Raw genomic sequence first — 21776 nt, forward strand, 5'->3', positions numbered from 1 at the left:
CGCCCATTGCCGGGGCGGTTCCCGGGGCCGTTCCCGTGCCAGGGGCGGTTCCCGGGGCCGTTCCCGTGCCAGGGGCGGTTCCCGGGGCGGTTCCCGTGCCAGGGGCGGTTCCCGGGGCCGTTCCCGTGCCCGGGGCGGTTCCCGGGGCCGTTCCCGTTCCCGTCCCCGCCCCTTTCCCGCCGTGCCCCGCGCGGCGGCCCCGGAAGGCGGCGGGAGCGGGTGAGGCGATGGCGGGGCCGGGCCGGGCCCGGGGAGAGCGGGGGGGCTCGGCCGGGTTTGGGTCCGAGGGGCGGCCGGGACGGGCGGGGCTGTGGGGCTGCTTCGCTCGGGGCCCGCGGTGTCACCGGCCCCTGGCCCGGCCCCTCTGGGTAATCCCGGTAATCCCGGGCCATCTGCCCCCTCTGATCGGCTGGAGCTGGGTTTAACTCCCGGGAGCTCTGCTGTGTCCATGGGCTGAGCGGAGTCTGTGCCACACACACGCCCAGGGCTGGCTTCTGCGAGCAGGAGAGCCCTGCAGAGAAGTGTGAGCCCAAATCAGCTGATCTGGCTAATATTCCTCCTTCCAGGTCTTGATAGAAGCTTCTCTCTGAAGGACTGCAAAGGAATACAGGTCAGGACGTTTTAATTTGCTTAATTAAATTGGTAGTTTTTCAGCTCATGTAAATAATTGTTAAAATAATGCAAATAATAGTGGGCATTTAAATGTCAGTAGCTGGGAATCAGGCTGGTGGAGCTGTCCAGGGAGGCTCACAAGGCTCCTGAATCTCGGTTAGAAAATTAATTCTCCATGAGTGAGAACACACGTCAGGTGTTTTCACTAGTGAGCTTCAGAGCAGTTCTGTTTGTAAAGGTTTTAATTTAAGTGAGTTTGAAATTGTGACTTAAGAATTAACCCAAGGGACTGACTCCACCAAAGGCTGTTGGATGGTGGCCTGTGAACTGTTCTGGGGCTAAAAACTGCCCTGAGGAAGTGAAGGATCATCATGATGCATTTAAGGTGGTATCTCACGCCACGTGTTTGATCAGAGCTGCATCCTCTGGTTTGTTAATTTATTTTTTAGGACATAATGACTACTGCAGATGATAAACTGCTTGGTGAGAAGCTCCAGTACTATTACAGCAGTAGTGAGGGTGAGGATGAGGACAGTGAGAAGGAAGATAAAGAAGGGGAGAGCAACATTCCTGAAAGTGTGGGAGAGGTGGAGCTCAGCAGCGATGTTAGCACCGATGTCAGCACTGTCAACACAGGTATGATCCTATCAGTGGACTTGTTCTGTAAATGCTTTGTTTGTTGGAAATTTCATGTGTTATTCTAAAATTCATTTTTTGAAATGAAGCTCCTGGTGTTCTGCATATCTGGGTCAGAGAGCGATCGTTTCCTGGCTGTTGTCTAACCTTATTTTTAATAGCTGGTTCTTGATTGTAATGTTTGATTTCTCCTCTGAGATACCTCAGTATTTTATCTGAAGCAGTCAGGCTTTGGATAGAAAGCTGATACAAGGCTGATTTGTACAATTTGGTTGATAATAAATCATTATTTTTGTTCTGATGAAAGCCATGTTAACAATAGGGGAAGCCTTGAGGGCTCGTGGTTCTATTTCAAGGGCACAGATACTAATCTGTGGAACAATTATGAGAATAGCCTAGTTAGATAAACTTTAGTCTTCTTACTAAAAAAAAATAGATACAAACTCAAGGACATGCAAATAGCAAATCACTTCTTCCATTTCAGTGTTCTGCATGGTTACGAAAAGTTTACAACAGGAGCACTGTTTTACTGCTGATTTATAAATTATTACTTGATTTTAAATGATGATAAATATAAGTGTGTTACCCTTTTATACAAAATGCCCACGCATTTAATCTCAGGTCCCAAGGGAGTCATCAATGACTGGAGGAGGTTTAAGCAGCTGGAGACGGAGCAGCGGCAGGAGCAGCGCCGGGAGATGGAGCGGCTCATCAAGAAGTTGTCCATGACCTGCAGGTCTCACTTAGATGATGAGGCTGATAAGCAGAAGCAGAAGGAGCTTCAGGAAAAAATCAATGGAAAGGTAGCATGGCACAAAGGAATTAAAGTGCCACTTAAAATGTTTAACATTCTCGTTTGACTGTGTTGACAAATAAGTGGTTTAGCTGCAGTACCAAAGAAGTCCAAACCCTTTTCCCAGATTTCCCTGGTCTGTTGATCAAATAAGTCAACTTCATTAGCATGGAGAGTGGTACAGCAAACCTATGAATGCTGCCTCCCCTGCCTGAAGCAAGAGCTTAGGAGCCCTCGTTGATTCCATATCTAGTAAGTGGATGTTGGGAATTTAACTTTGAGCTCCAAGGATCGAAGGCATTGGAGGTAGAGAGTGGTTTTAATCAGCTGGGCTGTGAAGTAACCCTGAGTGTTAGTCAGAGAAGTTAGTAGTTAGCAGACAGTGTTTCTGCTGTCAGGTGATGCAGATTGGCTTTGCTCTCCTGTACCTTGAGTGATGCAGATGAACAGACTGAAATGCATAAAATCCTGTTCATTGCAGTTCTAAAGACAGGATGGTGCCACCACATGTTAACTGGAGAGCTAAATGAGGAAGAAGCTCCTCTTAGGTCAGGGACAGTTTCCAAATGAGCGCTCCCAGCTTGGTGAAAGCACCATTAACCTGGATTAAAGTGGGAGCACAGAGCAGCCACTTGTGCTATTAGTGCAGCTTGTGGAAACTGGAATGCCCAGGGCTGAAATCACTGTTCCCACTGGACATGGTTTCTAATTAGCTCAGAATGGAGTGTAATACAGAGGGTGCTTGAGCCTTGCATGGGTTGCACTTTGCTGTTATTACAGATGAGTGACCCACATTAATCCTCTTGATTTACATTCTCATTACATAAGTGACCCACATCGTGGTGCAGATCGTTTTCACGTATCTCTGTGTGTGTTCTTAGATGACTTTACAGGAGTACAACATGATCCACAACGACGAGGACGACGAGGAGTTCCTGCAGCGCTACAGGAAGCAGAGGATGGAGGAGATGAGGCAGCAGCTGTACAGTGGGCAGCAGTTCAAGCAGGTCTTTGAGATCACCAGCGGAGAAGCATTTTTGGACACGGTGGACAAAGAGCACAAGAGCACCCTGATCATGATCCATATTTATGAAGATGATATCCCTGGCGCCGAGTCCCTGAACGGCTGCATGATCTGCCTGGCTGCCGAGTACCCCACGGTGAAGTTTTGCAGAGTGAAGAGTTCCCTCATCGGGGCCAGCACCCGCTTCACCAACAATGCCCTGCCAGCCCTGCTGGTCTACAAGGCCGGGGAGCTCATCGGCAACTTCGTGCGCATCACCGACCAGCTCGGGGAAGATTTCTTTGCTGTAGACCTGGAGGCTTTTCTGCAGGAATGTGGTTTGCTGCCAGAAAAAGACCTGCTGCTCCTGACTTCTATACATAACCCTTCTGCATGTTCCAGTGAGGACAGTGATCTGGAAATAGACTGAGGCGCTGACGCCGAGGGCCCGTAGGTGTAGCTGTGCTGTGGGATGTTCTGTGCTAGGGATTGTTCTCTCCCTTCCATAGCGTGGGTTTGTGTTCCTCCCCCTCCTGCACTTTGACTTGTTAAAAATAACATAAGGAATTCCTAGCATTTTCTCATTTTCTTAATTCAGTAAAGTACAGCTGAAACAGTCTCATTTCTATGCAATTCAAATGTGTTTTACTTACCATGAAGTTTTAACATGATTCAGTAAGTTTAGGAAGTTGTGTGTTGTCATCTCCCTTCTCCAAATCTATTTTAAACGTTTTGTTCTCAGATCAGCAGTGTGTGGTCAGTGTCCCTACAGGTTTCCTGAACCAGTGTAATATAAATACCAGTTGGATCAAGATGTGGTCACCAACTCCCTAAGACAAGAACTGAGACTGCAAATAGAGGAGTTTTTAAAATTCAAGACTTAATAACCTGGTGCTGAACTGCTACCAGTTAACAGTGCAAGGTCCCATCTGCCAATTTGCAGTCTCCTTCTTGGAAGTACCTTGTTCTAACACTTGGCCTCAAATATTTGTTCCTTTCTCACTTAAAAATAACGACATCCCCTGACTTCATCCTGAAAATTGCTTTTCAGATGGAGAGAGTTCTTCTTTCTTTAACCTTCCCTGAGACTTAAATGAGAAAATCTTGCAATTACAGCTTTTAATATGTTCTTGGGTTTTAAAATACTCGTCCTTAGAGTTCACAGTAGTCACTCCATCAGAAAATGAGCTCTGGCTCTTCAGAGAGACTGTTACAAAGAGCTCCAACGTGTGTGCTGAGCAGCAGCAAGAATTTTGTTGGCAAAATGCAGAATTAGGACTTAAATAACCTCAGAATTTCATCTCTCCCTAAAATTACTAAATCAGTGCTAAAGTTCATTTCTGTCTGCCTTCAGTAGTAAAAAGTAGACTGTCATTACTTAAATATAGGACCCAGTGTAATGCTGTGTTTAATGATGAAATTTACTTGCAATTTTTATGTAAAGCACTTTGGAACACCAGGAAGAAATGCAAATGTGTCTGTGGATCATTGTAGGATCTTAATAAGAATGGCTCTTGGGCTAGAAAAAGGAGAATTTGTAACTGTGTCTATTTGAACTGTGTTTTTAAAAGTAATACGAGCAGAAAAATAAATAATCTGTAATTAAAAATGACTGAATTGGCACAAATTGTAGCTGTTTTAAGGAAACTGGCAGAAATCCAGGTTTTTAAGTGTGCTGAGAGATTATTTCTTTTCATCTCAGAATTGCAGAAAAAAATCCCCATGTAAGTTATATGAAATTAAATCACTGAGTGTGGGTATCAGCACACTTCAGGAAAAAGTCAGAGTAGCTGTAACTTATATCCAGGATGAGATTCAGTGAAGTCTGTTGTGCATTTCAGCATCATCATAAAACCTGGCTTGGAGAGGGGGTCAGGGGAGAGCTGACTGCTTGAGTTGCTTTGAAGTTCTATTTTTATAAAGTGATTATTTTTTTTTACCCCTATGGCAGCAAAACTGTGACAGGATCAGACCCTCTCCTGCTGCTCCGTGTCCCAGGGCCTGGAGCAAGGTGACTCCTGGTGAGGAGCCTCCTGTGCTCAGGTATGGGAGAGGTGGTTTGCAGTGCTGATAGCAAAAAGGAGAAGAAAAATGGTCTGAATCCAACTGCTCTTTGATCTGGAAGAATATAGGGGAGAGAAGCTGTGCTACAATCCTGCTGCTCATTTGTGAGCACGTCACATGGCAGTGAGGGGGCTGAGCTGAGAAAAAAAGCTGCTGCTGCTTTTGCCTGTTCTTGAAGCTAAATCTTCAAGAAGTTCTATAAATAGGAGTTGGAAAAAACACTTGCCAGGTAGGTTGTGTTGCCTCTGGGAGATGTTCTGTTTTGGAAAAAGCAGCTCATGGCAGGGAGGCCGCGGGGAATGACGGGTTTCACAGGCAGCTGTAACTGTGGGAGGGGAGCGTGGGATCACCTGGGGCTGCTCACGGGTAATTGTGTTCCAGCACAAACAGAATTTGGGCACAGAGTGTGAGTGCACAAGGAATCATGGACAGCTGCTTGGCAAGGGCAGGAACGAAACCCCGGGATGAGCTTAACGTGGCATTCGATCGTGGTGCCAGCCTGGGTGCAAGATTTAGCAAAGAAAAGCTTTTACTGATCTTTTTTGGCCTCTCATCTTTGTAAAATGTTCAAAATACACCCTTGCTGAAAGTCCACACAAGGTTTCCCATGCAGTCACTGACCTGGCTCACAGCACAGAGAGGCCTGCTGGGGCAGACTGGGGGAGTCCAGCGACTCCCTCCAAGGGGATAAAAAGCTTTTCCATTCAGCCTTTGGACCGTTCACCCCCTGCTCAGTGAATCATCGCCTTGGAGGCCACACAGCCCCAGATGGATGTTTTCATTGTTGCTGCACAAACCCAGGCAGCCCCATCCTTCTGTCCACATCCTTCCAGGTGCTGGCAAGCTGCTGAAGACTTGTTTAAAAATTCAGAGGATGTCCTAAGAGCTGTGTTTACCCAGAGCTCACACAGAGGGTATGTGTGGCAGACCCCAGAGCACACAGGAGGATGTGGGGGCACAGGGAGCCCTTGCCGGGGTTGAGTGATGCTGACAGACAACACCATGGATACAAACCACTGGCTCCTGCCTTGGATGTGGCTGCACGTTGTGATGGACAAGCTGGTGAGGATGTGAGTGATTTCTGCAAGCTGCCATGGCTGGAAAAGCAGTGAAGAAAACACAAGGGCTCAGCAGTGCTGGGCTGGGGGAAGCTCTGTGCAGGGCTGTGGGTCCCTGGGCTCCTGGAGAAGATTTCAATAGTGTATTGGATGCTGTGCCTGAGAATGGTACATGTTGGTCCTACAAAGAAACAATTTCAAAGCTTTCCCTGCCAGCAGGAGGGAGATGCTTCACTGTCCTGGACTGGGGGCACAGCTGGAAGAGGTGTCAGGTTTGCCAGTGTTGGCTCAGCTGAGTTCCCATGAAATGTTCCTCCTTAGTGGCAGAGCATCCAGGCTCCCCATGTGCCTGAGGGGCTCTCCTCACTTATCAGTTGGTCCCAAAGCAGCACTGGCAGCCAGTGATAGCCACAAACAAACCCAGGATGTTTGTGGTCTAACTGACACCAGCCCAGCTCGTGCCTGTCTCCAGCCGGGGAGGGATGCTGGGGGCTGGAGCAGCTCGGGAAGGGTGGTCACACACACGTCTGGTGGATCCAGTGTGGGTGGGAAGGGGCTGTGTCCTCCTCTTGGCTTGGTGCTCAGCACTCCTGTACGACAGAGAGGAAGCAGCAGGACTGGGGTCTCTGTGTGCCAGGACTGGGCAGGGCACAGGCAGGGCAGGGCCAGCCCAGGTGAGCACACAGCAGGTGAACCTGCCCACTGTGCCCTCGTGGGTTGTGTCAGCCTCTCTGCCTCCCCATGTCCTGTCAGGAAACTAAAATTCAGATGGTATCCTGGTAAAACTATCTCATTTCTGAAAGGTTAAAGAGAGCAAGAAGCGAGAAGCCCTTGTGCTGTGTCACCACAGAATCACAGAACACCCTGACTTGGAAGGGACCCACAGAGATCATCAAAGTCCAACTGCTGGCCCTGCACGGGACAATCCCAGCAATCCCACCACGTGCCTGAGACCATCACCCAAACACCCTGAACTGTGGCATCAGGACAGCGCAGGGCTGGGGGTGGCTGGAGGGCAGTGTGGCTCAAACCTGTGGGGGACACTTGGGCTCAGAGACCCCCACAGAAGCATCTCCTAAGGAGGGTGCTCACTCCGTTTATTCCTCATGTGCAGTCGGCAATGACCTGGCACAGCCAGAAGTGAGAGGAGTTTTTAAAATCATTTATTACTTTAAATGTCCGTTTTCCTGGAGGTGACCTGGGATCTGATGGGGATCAAGGCCAGTGACAGTGGCTGCCAGCAACACGTGGCTGGGCTGGGCGAGGGCTGATGTCTGCGTGCAGGGAGCAGGACAGCAGCAGGCTCTGTGTGCTGTGAGGATGTGTTTGCTGGGCTGTTAGTGCAGGGAAGTGGGATGACGGTGGGATGGAAGGGACTCCATCGCTGGGTGTGCACAGAGGCAGCATCTCGCTCCGAGCAGCCCCGGGTGGGCAGCCAGCAGCACGTGCCAGGGTCCAAGCCAGCGTGTTGGAGGCACAGGAGGTCTGGGAGGTCCGATCTGATGCTTCTCCCCTGGTCTCCTCCAGGAGAGACACTGCTTTGGTTTCTTCTCCCGGCTGTGTCCCGGCTGTGCCCCTGTGCTGGACAGGCTGGGGTGGACGGTCCAGAGGATGCAGGAGAAGCAGAGTAGGGCAGGTTCCTACTGCAAGCTCAGCCACTGCTGGGGCAGCAGGAACACCTACACCGTGTCCTTCCTGTCCATCAGGGAGCTCATCACGTAACCAGGTGCAGCAGAGGAGGGAGGAGTGTGAGGGCTCTGCACTCCTCTGTCCTGAGTGGGGAGGCCCTGTGGAAGAGTGGCTGCTGGTGGCCTGGTGCTGGGAGGCAGCAGGGATGGAGGGTGATGAAGCACAGGGGAGTCCAGAGCATCCCCTGGGGAACCCCAAAGCTGGCTTTGTGCAGGGTATTCACTGGCAAGAGATGTGAGTCTGCTGAGGACAGCAGGGCAGCCACACTCCCGAGGCACTCCAGCTTTTCAGAGAGCTGGGAGCAGCCTCTCCTCGATGGCTGGCGTGGAGGACATCCAGGATGGGACCATCTCCTGTCCTGCTCCTGCTCGGCACAGGGCTGGGCAGGTCCCTGTGTCCCCACCGTTCCCTGCAGGAAGGAACGGGATACTCAGCGCCAGGCCGGGAGCTCAGCTCAGCTGGTGCCTGGGCAAGGACAGTCCCTACCTGGGCGGGTCATCCTGGTGCTAGAGCTCTGTAGATGGTCCCCCAGCCCGAGGGCTGCCGTGTTCCACAGCATCTGGCACGTGGAATGCCACGTACGGGCACCTCTTCACGTTGAGGCACACGAGCTTCTTGAGCGACGCCGTCTTCACTATCTCAAAGCCAGTGGCTCCACCAAATGTACTGGGTTTCCAGTACTCTGGGGAGCAGATGGGATTTCCAAAAAGCCCCTTCAGGGAAAATGGAGCTCCAATCTCCACCATGCTTTCCCCAAAAATGCCATTGGGTTGAGGTTTCTCGAGCAGCAAGCCTGGATAAAACTCCAGAGCATCAATGTCTCCGTACAGCTCTTCCAGCTCCGCAGCCTTCTCTTCCTCTCCTGCCCCAAGGGAACGTCAGAGTGCTTTAGCAAGGGAATCAAGCCTGGCAAGGACCAGTCATCCAGCCCACAGGAGGAAGGACCCCTGCAAACTGGGCATCAGCCCAGTCTGCCCCACTGCGAGGGCCACGCCCAGGCAAGGCTGGGATGGGCAGGAGCGGCTGCTCTGCAGGGAAAGCCCGGTGGCAGTGGGACAGCTCGTGGTCTCGTACCCACCTGTGGGCACAGGGCACCTGCCCTGCCCCAGCAAAGCCCCAGGCAGCACTTCAGCCCTACCTGTCAGCTCCTGGAAGGACTTGTAGGGCTTCATGCCAAACCTCTTCCGATACTCGTTGAAGGGCTGTAGCCTCAGCTGCCGGGATTCCTTGATGACCCCAATGGCCACATGCAAGACATTGGCATTGATGGTCTGTCCCCCACCGATCTGGAGGGCAAGAACACAAGGGGGAGCACATGTGAGGCACAAGGCAGCACCAGCATCCGCTCCAGGAGAGCCACCCACTAAACTATCCATGTGTCATGGAGAGCAGCACATCATTGCAGCAGGAAGAAGAGGGGGAACCACTGGACAGTGCAAAAAACAGCTATAGAGCAGCTTGGGTAAGTCAGCCCTGTTCCCAGGGCAGGGAATGCTGTGGGAGAAGCCCTGGATGGACCCAGTGACCTGGGAAGAGGAGAGAGGTTACAGAGGGCTGGAGTTGCAGGGAGAATCGGGACACCGACAGAGCCTCAGCCTCAGCCCCGCTGCTTTGCACAAGAAAAGAGGGTCAGGAATGGAGACACAGCGGCTTGGAAGAAAACATCCATGCGATGGCAGCAAAGAACAGTGCCAGACAAGCTGCTCCACTCCCAGTTGCTCCGGGCCGGGAGATCGCCCCTTCCTCAGGCTCCGGGCTGTCCATCACCGGGATGTTTACTACAGAGCACCAAGAGCAGCAACCGGCGCTGCCAGGGCCAGCCTTGCCTCGGTGCTCGTGGGGAGGACTCCTGATGTGCTCATCAGGTGCTGCCCTGGGCAGACTCTGTGTGTGTCCCACTGCCAAACGGGGACGGTCGCACCGCCTCCAGGGCACCACGAGTGTCCCTGTGGGGTGTCACAGCCCAGCACTGCCAGGGAGGGGAGAGCAGGTCCTTACCCTTCCTGCTACCTGCTTGGAGAAGGACTCCACCAGTGCCTCCACGCCGTAGTCCATGAGCATGGAGGTGTTGTAGAGGAACTGCTGGTAGCTGTACTCTTCCCCCTGGATGACGAAGGAGTCGGGCATCAGCCCGTGCCAGTGGTAGAGCTGGTTGAACTCCACCGCGATGCGATTCCGGTACTGGAACTGTGACCCAAACAGCAGCTCAGGGTCGAACTTGAGGCTCAGGTAGTACCCACTGAGGTGCTGGACATAGTCTTCAACAACGATCTTGATGGTCTCCCCTGGGCAGGAACAAAAGAAGCAGCTGGTGGCAGCAGGAGCCACCAGCTCTGTACCCTGAGATGTTACCCATGTGCTATGGCAGCACGTCCCAGCACCCAGCACCTCCTGGGACCCTTCTGACTATGGGCTCGTTGAGCTGGTTGGGAATATTTCAGTGAATTAGTTCTTCAGTAGCAAAGGTCAGTCTAACAAAACTGAAAGGTTCCTGAGGGAGCTGACCTGGATATATTTTTAAAAGATACTGTGGCGACATGGCTTTTTTATGGATTTTGATCAGCAGTGACTTTTCATGACACATGAAAAGCAAATTTATAATGGAAGTTTAAAAGAAATCATTCAAAATTATGACAAAATTTTTAAAAATCAGTATTTTTGATGGACCAAACCCAACTTTTTGCTAAATGGGCCAAAGTCAATGATCTCCAGAAGGATGCCGGAGGAACTTCTCAAGGCAGCCTGGCCACCACCCTCAGAGACTGGCCAAAACTGGGGCCTTGGGGCTTGCCCAGGGAGGTGGGACACAGAGCTCCGTGGTGCCCGTGCCCGTGGCAGTGCCGTCCCTCACCGATGAGGATGAGCCGCGCCGTCTGGAAGAGCTGCTCGTCGTCCCAGGTGGGGTGTTCCCGCCTGAGCACGTCGCACACGCGGTTGTGCTCGCGCAGCCAGAGCGTCCCATACATGCACAGCCCCGGCAGCAGCCCGAACACCTCCTGCCCCATGGCCAGCTGCTGCTCCTTGGGCACGGCAGACGGGTACACCATGTGAACGGGAGCGTCGGTGACCACGGGGGGGTACACCTCCCCATCCACCACCTGGGGACACAAGAACGAGGTGGGAGAAAGGGCAGAGGGGAGAAAAACACTCCGGTGAAAGCTTGCCCAGCCAGGAGCTGCCTCCCTAAGGGCACCATGTCTGCTCCCCTGCAAGAAGTGAGTGGGATGGGAACAGCTCCTCATACAGTCCCAACTGCAGAACACCTGTAACACCCCAAAGTTTGTCCCCCAGCCAGCAGCCACATGGGGCGTCAGGGCTGGGGTCTCCCAGGAGCTGCCAGAGGGACATGGGCTTCAAACAGCCCTGGGTCACAGCCCTGGGTCACGTTTCAGCCATGCTGGGTGGTACCTGGAATTTCAGTTTCCCGTCCCTGAAGAGTCGCAGCTGGTGCTGCCGCTGCAGGTTGTCCCCGTAGAGATGTCCCAGGTCCACCTGAGGAGGGAGCAGGGCATCAAGGCTGCTCCGAGAGGCACCTGTGCCCCGTCACCCTCCTCCCTCCCACATCCCCTCACCCCGTGCCCCAGCGCCTTGGTGAAGCCACGGCCCATCTTCCCAGACGTCTTGAAGAACTGGTGGGTGAAGTGCTGGGCGAAGAAGGCAAACATCATGTTGGTGCCTCGGGGATCAGCCTCGAACTTCTGCCGCAGCAGGAACCTCTCTGCCAGGAGCTGGGGATCGGGGAGCTGCTGCTTCCCTGTGAAGGATGGAGGTTGAGGGCAGATGCCCAGTGTTGGCCTGGCTGGGTACCAGTGCTGTCTGCAGGGCTGCTGGTGGTGTCTGCAGAGACACAGCCCTCTCACACAGGCTGTGACATGCCCTGAGCTGTCCCAGCAACGTTTCAGATGCCATCAAGCTCCTCCTGCCACAGGGCCAGCCTGGGCAGGACAGTGATAGGACGTGGCACTGCCAGTGGTGCCTTGCAGATGTGTCCACGGCAGTGAAAGCTCGGCCATGGGTGGGTAGGAAACCCTCAGGGTGCCAGTTCCCCAGGCCAGCGCATACCTTTGGTGCCCATGGGCGTGGGGCAGTCGTCGGGCACGGGCGGGAGGACGCGGGTGTAGTAGCTGACGTTGGCATAGGCCTCCCAGCTGATGTAGCCGTAGTCGGAGTTGAAAGTGGGGGGGCTGGGGATGAGATTGGCACGAACTGAAAGGAGAGAGGGGGATCACCACTGTGGGGTGTGGGGCAGCACCCCACAGCCTCTGCCCTGGCCCCTGCCCACCCGCTCTGTGCTGCCAGATGCCCTCCCCTGACACCCCAAAAACCAGGAAGGTACCAGCAGCGGAGGCACGAGGGCGTCCTGGGATTTGCTCCGAGCCTTTTAAAGGCTGCAATTCCCCAGGGAAAAGGAGGGCCCGTGCTAATGCTTTAAGTGGATTTTTGGATGATGAATGAGATGACAAACCCATAGAAATGGTGAAACCAACAGCCAGAGCCTTGCGAGTGTGTCCCTACGGCTCCAAGAGCTGGAACCTAAATATTTATGCAAAGTGATGAATGTGGGGACATGAGTAACAAAGGCCATATTTGCACAGGCTGCTTTCCATGCAGCTGCACGAGAGCCCCTTGGCCTGGGGAGTGCAGCATGCCAAGAGCTGCTCGTGTTTTCCAGCTGGCTGGCAGCCCAGCACAGGGCTGGGGACCCCCTGAGCCCCAGCACTGCCTGTCCAGGCAGCCCCCCTGGGCTGAGTGACAGTGTGACAGCATGATGGAGTGACAGGGTGACAATGCCCTGGCTCTCCTGGTGAGGTGACTCCAGCCTGATGCCCACCGTGCCCACAGGAGCTGCTCAGCATCACTGCAGCCGTGCCATCCCCACCCACACCTCTGCCCGTGCTGGGGCATCCTCGAGTCCTGATGAACCCCCAGACCCTCTCCAACCCCTCACCTGTCAGCACGAGCCTCATGAGCGTGTCCCTGATGAAGGTTCTGTTGATAATGTCCCAAAACCACTTGAAGTGGGTCAGGATGAAGTGGTAGAAGGCAGGACTGGGCTTCAGCAGGTTGTGGAGGCGCGTCCAGAACTCAGCTGGTGGAGACAGACCAGGCAAATCACTCACCCCACTAATGAAGCCCACTAACAGCCCCGGTCCACCCACACCATTGCTGTTGGTGAGAGCAGTGCTGTGGGCACAGTGAGCTGCCCTGGGATCCAGCAGTGCCAGATCTGGGCCACGGGGACTTACGGGAGGTGCAGTTGACCCCATAGTATCCCGTCCTGGTGCAGTCACACTCGTATTCTGCCAGACCGACCCTCACACACACCCCTTGGTGCAGGCAGGGGAAATAGCAACAGGGATTCACTGCAGGGAGAGAGAGAGAGAGAGACAGAGAGACAGAGATCACCATCCAGCCACCCTGTCACAGCATCCAGTGGCTCCCTGCTCCTCACAGAGAGACACCGCCTCGGACCCAGCCGGGCTGGGTGCAGCTCAGGAGACGAGGTGCTTTAGTGCAGCCACCTCCATGAGCCCAGCCCCCAGCTCTGGTGTCAACAACGTGCTGCAGGAGCCCAGCGCTGCCTGTCACGGGAGTCTCCTGCACACCCGGGGCTGTACCTTCGTGCCTGGGGGGCTGCAGTGCCCCTAGAGCCCCAGCAGGGATAAAGCCGTGCAAACACACCCCTGTTCACCACAGCGACCATTGTCAGGGCAGGGTTTGCTTTGGCAGGCGGCCCCTCCGCCCCGAGCGGATGGAAGGGGCCTCGCCGGCCTCACTCCCGGCTCCCGCCCGGCCCTTCCTCCACCACCTTCGTGCCCGGCCTGCAGACACGAGATAAGGGCCCCTTCCCGCCCGTCCCAGGGCGGCAGGATCCCGTGGGACAGGGAGATCCCCCCGGCACAGAGCAGCTCCTGCGCTGGGGCAGCGCTCGGCACTATCCATGCCAAGCTCCTCTGATCCATCCTGGAGCAGGCAGGTCCTTGTAACTCCACCATCCACAGCTCCTTCAAGAGCAGCAAAACTCAGGGGAGAAAGAGCAACACAATCTGGGGTGGCTGGAGACCCCTCTGCCTTCCATCAGCCCAGGGTATGCTGTGGAAATTGGGATGTCCTCTGCCACAGCTGCCTCCTGAAAGCCTCACTGGTGGCATCCTCAGCCTCACTGAGGTGGGTTGGTTCCCACAGACCCAGGATGGAGCCTTTGTGCCAGGAGGATAGAAGTGCATAGAGCCAAGTGGCTGAGTGTGTTGTAGCACATCAGAGGTCACCAGCCCCACCAGGATACACAGCACTCGGGGACACGAGTGTCACCAACACAGTGTGCAGCTCCAGAGCCACTGGCTGGGGGAATGGGGAGGATGGGCAGCACGCCCTGAGTGCCACAAAAGACCAAGAGCCACTCCCAGTGTGCCCATCGTGTCCTGGATGATGAAGGAAGGTCTCCTGGGTCCATCAGCTGCTCTGCATAGTCCATGAGCTCACCAGGCCCCTGCCAGACCTGGTTCAGACTCTTTGGGAGTTTGGGAACAGGTTCCAGCACTGGGGTGGAGGGGGTGGAGGTATGGGCATGCAGAACAGAAACCTCATTTTTTCCATAGGAAATTGAAGCTAAAAATTAACATCTTTAAAAAATAAAGCTAATTTTGTGACATTGCTCAATCTTCCAGCAGCCACACGCTCGGGGCAGGGCAGGGGCTGCCTGGGAGCCCAGGGCTCAGCCAGCAGCTCTGCTGGGCTGTGCTCAGCCCTGTGGCCCCAAATCCCTCACAGCACAGGGGCCGGCTTGCAAAGACGTGCTCAGCTCCCAGCACTTCCATCAGGCTCCCTTTCATCTTGGATCTTTTCATGTCTCCAGACGGGAGGCAGCAGGCAGGATCTTATTTATCTCAGACAAATTAAGGTCAGACCACCCGTTCAGATTTTTGCAAGATGGGAATTTTTGGAAAGGGGGAGGTGTTGCAGTGCATCTGCAGCATCCTTCAGGATATTCCCATGCTGGTACCTCGCACATGGCTCTGCTGCAGACCCTGCAAACATCCCAAGGAGCAACCTCGACGTGCCCCGTGCAACCTGCAGGGCTGCAGGGCTGCCACAGGTGCCGCGGCCGCAGGGCTGGGAGGATGCTCCAGGCCACAGGGCTGGGAGGATGCTCCAGGCCGCAGGCTCTGGCGGAGCAGGTCGTGTTGTGCCCTGTCTCTCCAGCTGATATGGGGAGTCAGGAGAAGTTCATCCTGCCGGGGATCTCCCCGGTGCGGGGCTCGATGGCAGGTCGTGCCGAGCCCTCCTCCGAGGTGGGTTTGGCCGCATGCCGGGCTTGGCCGAGCCGCCTCCTCCCACGGTTCAGCGCAGTGTCAGTGCCGCGGGGTCCCGGAGGTGGGGTGGGAACAGCATGTTCCAGCCAGAAGGGTGGGAAGGGGATGGATGGAGCGTGTCCTGGCCCGCGACAGCAACCCCCTCACGTCCTTCTGGAGCCTCCCTCCCGCAGCAGCTCCCGCCTCTCCCCACCCCGGCCAGGAATCCTGCGCCGGCCCTGCCAGGAGGCTCCAGGTATGGGGAAAGCTGCTGCCAGTCTCTGTGTGGAGCACGGCCCCTCCGTGACGGCAGAGCTGGTGAACACGCTCCATCACCGCTGAAAAATGCCAGATTTCGGGGACAACATCCGCTCTGCAAACCGCAGCCAAAGCAACTTGGGGTGAATCATGGCCGGGATGGAGCCAGGCTTGCTCGATGGGACATGGCCCCGCGGCCACAGGCTCGGGGGATGATGAAAGGCTCACGCACTTGTTTTTCCTCATCCAGCAAGGTTTTTCTCAGGCCCACGAACCGCTCACAGCACACGCACCACAGCCAGATCGTCATCTGCATCCACTTCTGGCAGCACCGTTAGCAGCAGGAACAGCGTGCCAGGGCCGCAGCTGTGCACCACGTGGGCTCAGCCATCCTCCCCCTGCACCTGAGCAGGGCTGTTGGCCCTGAGGATGGGCTGGGGCAGGCTGGAGGGGTGGCAGCCCCAGGGCTCTCGGTGTGGCAGCTGCCTCCCCTCTGCAGCCCGGGGTGACGCTCCAGGAGCCCGGCTGCAGAGGGGATGTGCTGGGAGGAGGCGCAGACCACGGGCTATGCAAACAGGCATGAATCCAGAGAGGCTCTGCCAGAGATCCCCAACTGCCCTCAGACAGGAGGGTCCATGCCAGACCTGGCCTGTGGTTGGGGCTCAGGTAGATGCTGATGTTGGGGTGCTGCCCCAGCTCCTCTTTGGCAGCAGTGACGCAGCTGAACTGTGGAATGGCTGTGGAGAGGACAGTCAGGTTTACTTTGCAAAAACACTTGTACAAAACTTCACCCCTGAAGGCAAGCCAGCTGCCAAGGGCAATATCTGCAGGGAAAACTGAAAAACACCATGGGAGCAGCCTGGCTCCACTCAGCCAGAGGAAAAGTCTACAGAGAACAAACACTGTGGCTCAGAGCCAAGGTGCAGCCAGCAAGAAGTCAAGAGGAGAGCTCTGAGCAGCAAACACCAAGTGAGCAGGAGATCCCAGCCTCAGCCCAACATCCTGTTATTTGGTCTTGGAGAGCAGATCCAAGGGCTAGATTAGGGCTGTGGTCCTCCTGGCACAAGGCTGGGGAGGAGCAGAGCCCAGACACTCTACGGACAGCACCTCAGGGCACGGTGCAGTTCCCCTAATTTCTCAATCAGATATCTCCCTCCCTAATTAAGGCTTGGAAGAGAGACATCCTTTCATGTATCCCAGGTATTTTTTTTCCTCCAAGTAGTCAAACTTGCTTTGATCCTGGTGTGCAGCAGTCAGCTCCAGGGCTGCATCATTCCAGCCTGCATCTGTCCCAGCTGCTTCAGGCACGTGGGTCTCCAGTGTGTCCCTAGGCCATTGTCCTGTGCCAAGCAGAAAACACAGGTGCTGGTCCCAGATGTCCTCAATCCCCAGAGGGGCTTCTTGGGAAGATGAGAGCCATGCAGAGGGATGGCCAAGCGAGAGGAAGAGCCACACAGAGGCTGTCCCTTGCCTGTCCCTGCGGTCCAGCTCAGCAGATGACAGGCGGGTCCATCCCATGGGGTTACTCCTTTCAACAGATGTGCCCAATGTGCCCCTCAGTGGGGTGACTGCCACCTCCCCAGCACCGGCCCCCTCCTCCAGCACTGGCTCCTGCAGCTCCTGCTCTGCCCCTGTGCCTGAGGTTGAGAAGCCAGAGGTTTTGCAGGGTGGCTTGGCCACACTGGCATCACCCAGCCCTGCTGTCCCCAGCAGCTGGACCTGCCACCTCCTGCTGGGTGGACTCCTGGAGTCTCCTGCAGAGCTGACACGGCCTCCCCTCTGCATGGCCATGGCCATAGGGCCTCTAAGCACTGCAGCTCCGGGTCATGTTCCGCTTTTGGACACATTTGCTGCCAAAACAGGGAAGTCTGCCCCTCTGGATCACTGCTTTTGCACAGGACCAGCTGCTCCAGCACAGAGGGTAGACCCTGGCAGGGTGCTGGACACAGGGTCACCATCAGCACCATTTGAACACAGGCGACCAGAGTCCCTCGAGAGATGCAGCCCATGGGCCTGGGCTGGTTTTGCTGAGAACTTTCCTTTAGCAAGGAACTGTAAAATCTGAGCAGTGCCTCAAGCTCCACACTGGGATGGCGTTTTTCTCCAGGGAGGAAGATCTTTTCACAGAAGAGGAACTGGAGTCAATACCCCTGCTAAGGACCTGGGGGAATCTGCACTGTAGGGGCTGGGGATGGAGCTAATGGGATTCAAGAAAGGGTTTTGTTTAACAGCATGCTCCGTGGGTGCCTGCCACAAGCAGCATTACTCCTGGACATCCCTGAGTGCACCTGAGGTGGGCAACCTGAGCCCAGTGTGGCCATGCCAGCACATGGTGAACTTCTGCAGCACATGGGCATGGGAACCAAAGGATGGCTCGGGGCACCGGAGCCATCCCTGCTGCTCCCAGCCCTGCATCCTCACCCCCAGCTGCAGTTTCACCTGGTGTGCGTTTGGGGACAGCAGGAAAGGCCCTGACTGCCAGCATGCATGGATATTGTCCCCCTTTCTTTCGAGAAGCCCCGTCCCGGCTGGAGGGCTGCAGGGACCCGCCGGCTGCTGTCCCTCAGCCCGGTGGCGGGCCTGCCCCGGGGTGGCCACGGTCTTGGCCAGGGTCCAGCCCTGTCGTGCGTCCCCGGCTGCCCCGGGCCAGCGATGTCTCCTCCGGGCCCTGCGTGTGGTCTCTGCGCGGCCGCTGCGGGAGGTGGAGGGGAAGTTTGTTCTACCCGGGCGGTTTTGCTCCCAGCCACGCGTGACGGGCCAAATCCTGCAGCTCCGGGCGCTGCGGGCACCCTGAGCCGGGCGGGGGGTCCCGCCAGCCGCCCCTGCCCACCCTACCTGCCCTCCGCTCGGGGCTCCTGCTCGCAGCCCCGCGGGCACCGGCGGGCGAGGACCAGCCCTGGGCTACGGGTGCGATCTCTCCCGGGACCCGCCGGAGCGCGGCCCCGTCCCGCAGCGCCCGCCCCGCGTCCCCGGGACCCCCAGTACTGGATCCTGCGGGACTAGATCCCCCCGCATCCCCCGGGGCCGGATCCCCCCCGGTGCGGGATGTCGCAGCTCCACCGGTACGGACTTCCCCGCGCCTCCCTCCCTCCCTCCCGGTGCGGTGCCGCCCCGCGTACCGGAGCCGGTGCCGGCGGCGCTCCCGGCGGCGCAGAGCAGCAGCACGGCGTGGGCGAGCAGCAGCCGCAGCCCCGCGGCCGGGGGGGCCCGGCACCCACCGCCCATGGCGAGAGGCAGCTCCGCCGCGTCCCGCCGTCGCGCCCGGCCCGGCCCCGCCGCCCCCGCCCCCGCCGCGCCGCCTCCCGCCCCCGACGGGACGGGACGGGGCCGCCTCCGACAGCCTGGCCCGCCGGGGGGCTGCCCCAACCGCCCGCCCCCCGGTTGCGGCGGCCACCCGTGCCCCCCCCAACCGTGCCCCGAGGTCCCCCAGGAGCCCCAAGTCCCCCCATTGCCCTCCCTGAGCATCTCCATACCCAGCTTCTGGTACACACATGCCCCTGCATTCCCACGCCCTTGTTCCCACGTCCCCCTGCGTCCCCATTACCAAACCCTGATCCCTAGGTCCCCCGGGACCCCATGCCCATCCCCTGATCCCCCGGGCCCGGCTCAACTCCTCCGAGTGGCCACAAGAGGCTGCCCTGGCAGCGCCGCCCGGTCGTGCCAGGAGCCAGGCTGCCCTCAGCCGCCGGTGGCCAGAAAAGCTGAGTTTATCGGTGAAACCATCGCCGGGTGTTTCCTGCCTGGATGCTTTGTTCCCAGCGCCAGCCCCTGGCAGCAGGGACAGGATCCAGCCAGTCGAGCCCAGGCAGGCACAAGACACCCCACAAGAGTTCTGTGGGGCTGGAAGAGGTTCTGCATGGGGCTGGGGTGGTGTGAGCATGGTGGGCTGCAGACCTTGCTGGGATGTTCCCAAGCTGGTGGCCCCCAGGGCTCAGGGCCTGTGGCTGCTGACCCTCTCTCGTGCTGCACTGCGGAAGCAGCAGAGACCCCGGCACAGGCCCGGCTGTGTGTGGGGGTTATCTCGGGTTGTGCTGTCCCTCCTTGCAGAGCGGCAGGAAGCCCCGGCAGGCTGGTGTGCGCGGTTCCCGCACGGCTCCTCCGTGGATCCTGCGTGGTTCCTGCACGGGGTTCCAGCAGCAGAGAGGGAGTGTCCCCACAGGCAAGCAGCCTTTGCAGGTGTCCAAAAATGAACAAGGGCCTCAGATCCAGCATCAGCCATGACATAAACATGATCTCAGTGGGCTCTCGATGCGCTCACACAGGGTGGGGACACCTCCTGCCTTCCACTGAGGAACATGGCTGGAAATGCAAGGCAGGTTTTGCTGTGTGTGTGCAGTTGGTGCAGTCGGTGTGTGCTGGGGCCAGGGCTGCTCCTGCCCTCTGCCAGGCTGCCCATGGTGTCACAGCCCCACCGAGAGCAGAGTGGTTCCCTCCCGTGGGCGTGCCTGCTTCTCCTCCATCCCCTCAGGCGGCACCACCAGCCTCAGCTCTGGCGTGTCCTCCTCCTGTCCCACACCAACACCCGATGCTGTCTGACCGCAGCAGGTGTGACCTGGCAGGGCCTGACCCCTCTCACCCACGGGCCAGCCCAGCAGCCCTTGGGGATGTCCCTCTCCAGCAGCGCTCCCGTGCTCACTGCCGTTCCCTCTCATCAGGTTTTAATAATCACTCTCTTGCACAATACGGGAAACAGTTGCAACAGCCCGGGCCGGCTGTCTCGCTGGGGCCGCCGAGGGGCTGCCGTGGAGGGGCTGTCCCCGCGCTGCTGGGCAAGGGAGGGGGCTGCTGCCAGCTGCAGGGTGTCCTGCAGACCCCTACCACTCCTCGTGTCTCACCCCGTGCCCAGACCCCTCACTCCAGCACTCAGTGCCACACTGGGCTGCTCAGCTCTAACCCAGCAGCTACCGAACTCCCCAGTGCCAGCCCCAGCTGCCAACAGACCTCCTGCAACTCTGTCTGAGCCGCAGCCCAGGATGTCTGACCACATGTCCCAGACTGGGAGCCAGTCCTGGGTCCCCACATGAATTGCTGTTCCCAGCCAGTGCAAGGATGGGTGGTGCTGCTGCCTGGGCATTTTGTGAGACTGTGGTCTCACAAACATCTTGTGAGGCTGGAGCCACTTGGGACATGGAGGCACGTCTGGGACCACTGGCTCAGCAACCTGGGCACTGGATCTGGCCAGCAAACACTCTGACACCACGCTGGAGTAGTGAGGAGAGCTCCAGTGTGGTGCTGCCAAGCCCCACGTGTGCCTCACCACCACGTCCTGGGCAAAGGTGGGAGAAACCAGACAACCAGACATCGACCTGATGAACCCCCTCAGAAGGGTGAGGGAGGCTCTTGTGAGGCAGTGGTACTGGCAGTGGCTTTGGGAAGAGCACGGGCCTCCCTGGGACTGGGTGGATGCAGGGCTGAGGGATACCTCTGGGGTGTGGCCTTGCCATGGCTCCTGGGAGCACTCCTTGCTGACCAGCTGCCGATGGAATGTGGCACAGGATAGATGGGCCTGTGGCAGTGGCAGCCTGGGGTGGTCGGGTTCTAGCTGGAGGGTTTCAACCCTGAGAACCCCAAACCTTCTTTAGTGGTGGCTGGAGAAGTTCCTGATGCCCAGAGGTTTTCCCCTGTCATGCCACACTCCCAGCTGTGCCTGTGCCAGTCCCACGCTGCTCTTCTGCTTTTCACAGCAGCAGCTGCGGGCTCCAGGGCTGCGGCTTTGCCCCTTTTCCTCCCGCGGCTTCCCTCCTCCTTCCGGAGGCACAGCTGGAGTTCTGCTTCCTTTTTCTCTCCCCAGTGCAGGGATGTGACCGTGACCCCACTCTGGCTCTGGCCATTTCAGGGCTCTTGGTGCTGCCCTGGGGATGTGCCAGCGTCAGAGATGCGGGATGGGTGCGGGAATGGCCACAGCGCTTCGGCTCCAGTGTAGGGTAGGATGGGGAAGGCGATTTCGGAGCCGTGCTGGGATGCACCCAAGCCCTCCGTGACCTGTCCTGCCACGGCCCCACGTGCAGGTCCAGGCAGGGACGGCGCGGCGGAGCGGCCGGTGCTGCCGGCGCGTCCTCCCGAAGGGAGGCAGCAGAACACCGCCGATGGCAGCGCGGCGGCGGGCGCAGGGAGGCACTGGGAGGCGCTGGGAGGCACTGGGAGGCGCGAAGCGCCGCTGCTCCCGAGCTGCTCTTCCTTGGGCAGTCCTCCATCTCCCCTCGGGACCCCTGAGACCCCCATCCACTGGGTTTGGAGTGATGCTGCCTCCGGAATCTGCAAAGCCACTGGAGCAGGACAGAGGGACATAAGTGACTGAGTGGGTCGATACCCCAAATCCTTTCCCCCATTTTCCCAGGGGCTCTGGAGCCATGGAGACACCTGGTGTCATG

General features: G+C 57.2%; 2 protein-coding genes across 2 annotated transcripts; one reads left to right on the forward strand and one right to left on the reverse strand.

Moving 5' to 3' along the window:
• The first annotated feature begins 111 nt into the window (after positions 1-111).
• PDCL (phosducin like) lies at positions 112-4656 on the forward strand. Its single transcript, XM_064676600.1, has 5 exons — positions 112-219; positions 567-610; positions 1062-1248; positions 1870-2051; positions 2923-4656. The coding sequence occupies exons 3-5, from the start codon at positions 1068-1070 to the stop codon at positions 3472-3474; spliced, it is 915 nt and encodes a 304-aa protein (XP_064532670.1). The 5' UTR covers positions 112-219; positions 567-610; positions 1062-1067; the 3' UTR covers positions 3475-4656.
• Positions 4657-7307: 2651 nt separating this feature from the next.
• On the reverse strand, positions 7308-18670 carry PTGS1 (prostaglandin-endoperoxide synthase 1). Its single transcript, XM_064676601.1, has 11 exons — positions 18525-18670; positions 13102-13218; positions 12804-12944; positions 11918-12061; positions 11428-11609; positions 11264-11347; positions 10707-10953; positions 9854-10140; positions 8994-9141; positions 8342-8717; positions 7308-8264 (listed from the first exon to the last, which is right to left on the reverse strand). The coding sequence occupies exons 1-10, from the start codon at positions 18628-18630 to the stop codon at positions 8362-8364; spliced, it is 1812 nt and encodes a 603-aa protein (XP_064532671.1). The 5' UTR covers positions 18631-18670; the 3' UTR covers positions 7308-8264; positions 8342-8361.
• Positions 18671-21776: the final 3106 nt, after the last annotated feature.

This window comes from Pseudopipra pipra, chromosome 20, assembly GCF_036250125.1.
Source record: "Pseudopipra pipra isolate bDixPip1 chromosome 20, bDixPip1.hap1, whole genome shotgun sequence".
Lineage (NCBI taxonomy): Eukaryota > Metazoa > Chordata > Aves > Passeriformes > Pipridae > Pseudopipra > Pseudopipra pipra.